The sequence below is a fragment of the Myotis lucifugus genome, unplaced genomic scaffold (assembly GCF_000147115.1).
Source record: "Myotis lucifugus unplaced genomic scaffold, Myoluc2.0 scaffold_85, whole genome shotgun sequence".
NCBI classification, from domain to species: domain Eukaryota; kingdom Metazoa; phylum Chordata; class Mammalia; order Chiroptera; family Vespertilionidae; genus Myotis; species Myotis lucifugus.
In genome coordinates this window covers 148,253-150,654 of record NW_005871133.1, presented here as the reverse complement: position 1 = coordinate 150,654, position 2,402 = coordinate 148,253, and the positions used below count along the sequence as shown (strand labels likewise).

General features: G+C 45.7%; 1 protein-coding gene across 1 annotated transcript in view; it reads right to left on the bottom strand.

Moving 5' to 3' along the window:
* Positions 1-1,899, bottom strand: part of CHURC1 (churchill domain containing 1) — a 16,659-nt gene extending 14,760 nt beyond the window's left edge. The window contains exon 1 of the mRNA XM_006090966.3: positions 1,775-1,899. Coding sequence (XP_006091028.1) covers positions 1,775-1,891 — 117 coding nt within the window. The 5' untranslated portion in view covers positions 1,892-1,899. The remainder of the gene's footprint in view (positions 1-1,774) is intronic.
* Positions 1,900-2,402: the final 503 nt, after the last annotated feature.

Here is a 2,402-nt window from a genome sequence, read left to right as displayed (position 1 = left end):
GACCATTTGATCCTCAATTTTGATAATCATAATTCCAATTTTCCCGGTTGCCTAGATTGAAAACCCTGAGATCATCTATAGCTCTTTCCTTCTCCCCTCCTACATTAAATTGGTTGAGTCCTGTTAATGCTTTCTTTGAAATGCGGTCTTATTCCTTTTCCTAAGCTACAGAATTCAGAAGAACGTCCCTGTTCAATTTTGTTTGATGGTTGTCCAATGCCTAAAGTATAAAATCTAAACTTCTCAATATAATTTTTAAGTCTTTGAAGTCTCAATATAATTTTTAAATCGAAACTTTGCAATATAATTTTTAAGTCTTCAGCTCAACTCTTAAGAATCCAACCTAATCTCTTTCATGTATCTCCCTCATGGTCTCTGTAACGTGCAGTGTTCATTATTGGATTCATAAAAGTCTCTTTAAACTTTAGAAGTATAAATGAAATAGAATACGGTACAGAAAAGTATGTGAAAACGTAAATGTACACCATAACGCCTCTACCTATTAGGTGTCAGTAGTACTCCCAGATGTGACAACCAAAAATGTCTCCAGATATTGCCAAATGTCTGTTAGGAGGGAAAATTACTCCTCATTCAGAACCACTGCTCTAATTGGTTCACTTTCACTGCTCACCTTGTTCCATCCTATGACTCCATCGCCCTTTGCCAGGCTACTCCTATAAACAATGCTGTTACCCACATTCTTATACAAGTCCAGGACCATACGCACATGCCTTTATTTCTGTAGGATGGCAACTGCTGGGTCATTCAGTATGCACATCTTTAGCTTTACTTGATAATGCTAAACCTGTTCAAAGGGGTTGTCCCATATAAGTTTCCATGTTGTTATATAAAAAGACTAAATATTACTCAAAATATTAAGAGACTGAAGAAACTATAGAGATTTCCTACCTCTCACCCAATACAAGAATCCTTGTTTTGCTATTTTCCCCCTTCCTTCTTTTCTACCCTAGTCACAACGAACTTTCAAGTCCCAACTTAAGTCCTTTGGGGGGGGGGGGGGGGATAGCAATGTAATCCCCTATTGCTCTCTCCTTTCTCTAAACTTGAATAGCATTTATGGGCTGTACTACTCAATTCTTGTTAATCACATACTCCCCCAGAAGGTAAGTTCTTAGGCTGCAATGAAGCTGCCCCTTATTCCTTCTCCACTACCTCCCTGTAATCTGGCCACACACACACAGAAGTTCAGTACGTACACCATGAATGTGGAATGAGAGTAAACAAGTCTGCAAGCCCCTGGGCGTGAGAGGAACAGAGATTTACAAGGTTAACAGCCGTGAAACCTAAATTCTAGTCTTGGCTCTCATACTAACTACATATGAACCTGGGCAAGTGGCTTCCCCTTTCCGGGGCATTAGTTTTCTCATCTACAAAGTGGGGTTGGAAGAGATGACCTCAGAGGCCCCTTCCAGATCTAGAATTCTGTAAGAAGAATGGAACTTCATCCCATGAAGCCTGCGGGTGAGACCAGGGGAGGGACGGGGTGTCTGCTGCCGACTGGGTTGAGGGCGGTGGGGTTTCCTTTGCTGTCCCCTGCAGCTAAAGAGAAGCGGGATGAGGGCTGATGTCACCCACAGGGCGGGGGCGGAGGGAAGGGCCGCCACAGCCGTCAAGTGCCCAGCATGGGAACAGCAGAGCCGCCGAGCCCGCCCCGCGCCCGGCCTCCCGGGGACGGCCAGCCGCCGGTATGAGAAGCCCCAGGGGCCGGGCTCGGGCCGAAGGAGCGGGAAGCTCTCGGCGCTCACTCGCTCACCCGATTGGGATATTCCTTCTCCACACAGTCCCCACACATGGCGATGCCGTTAACAGGGAAGGTCCTCCCGTACTTCCGGGAAGGCGAAACCTCGCGAGAGCTGAGAGATTGCCGCATGCGCCCTACGTCCTCTCCCCTAGAGGATTTAGACAGGGAACTGAGTCGAAGTCCCCGCCCCTTAGCAACTGTTGTCAGGGCACGGCGGGGTCTCTTATGCAACAACCGAGAGCAACCGCTCGGACTTCTGAGACGGCGCGAGAACCAGCACCAAGTGGCGGGAAGGGGAAAGGGATCTTGGGGCTGAGCAAAAGTTTCCAATAGGCGCCTTTCCTGAGTCTAGGGGCCCCTAGACTCTAGGCTGCCAGTTACAACACACAAGAAAAAGTAATAGTTTCTCACGTTCTGCTTTTCTTTCTACCCTTTTCAGCTGCCTTGGGTTTACTCCCTTATATAAACTGGAAATTATAATTTTAAATTATTTTTTCCTTAACCATTTTCTTAGGGCAGTGAAGAATGAATAGAATAAAATCTCGGCCAGATGGAATAAAGCAATAACCTGAAGTGTTTTGGAAAGAGGCACTTTAATGCTTTTGTAGAAATGAACGAAATTAACCTGATGAACAAAAAC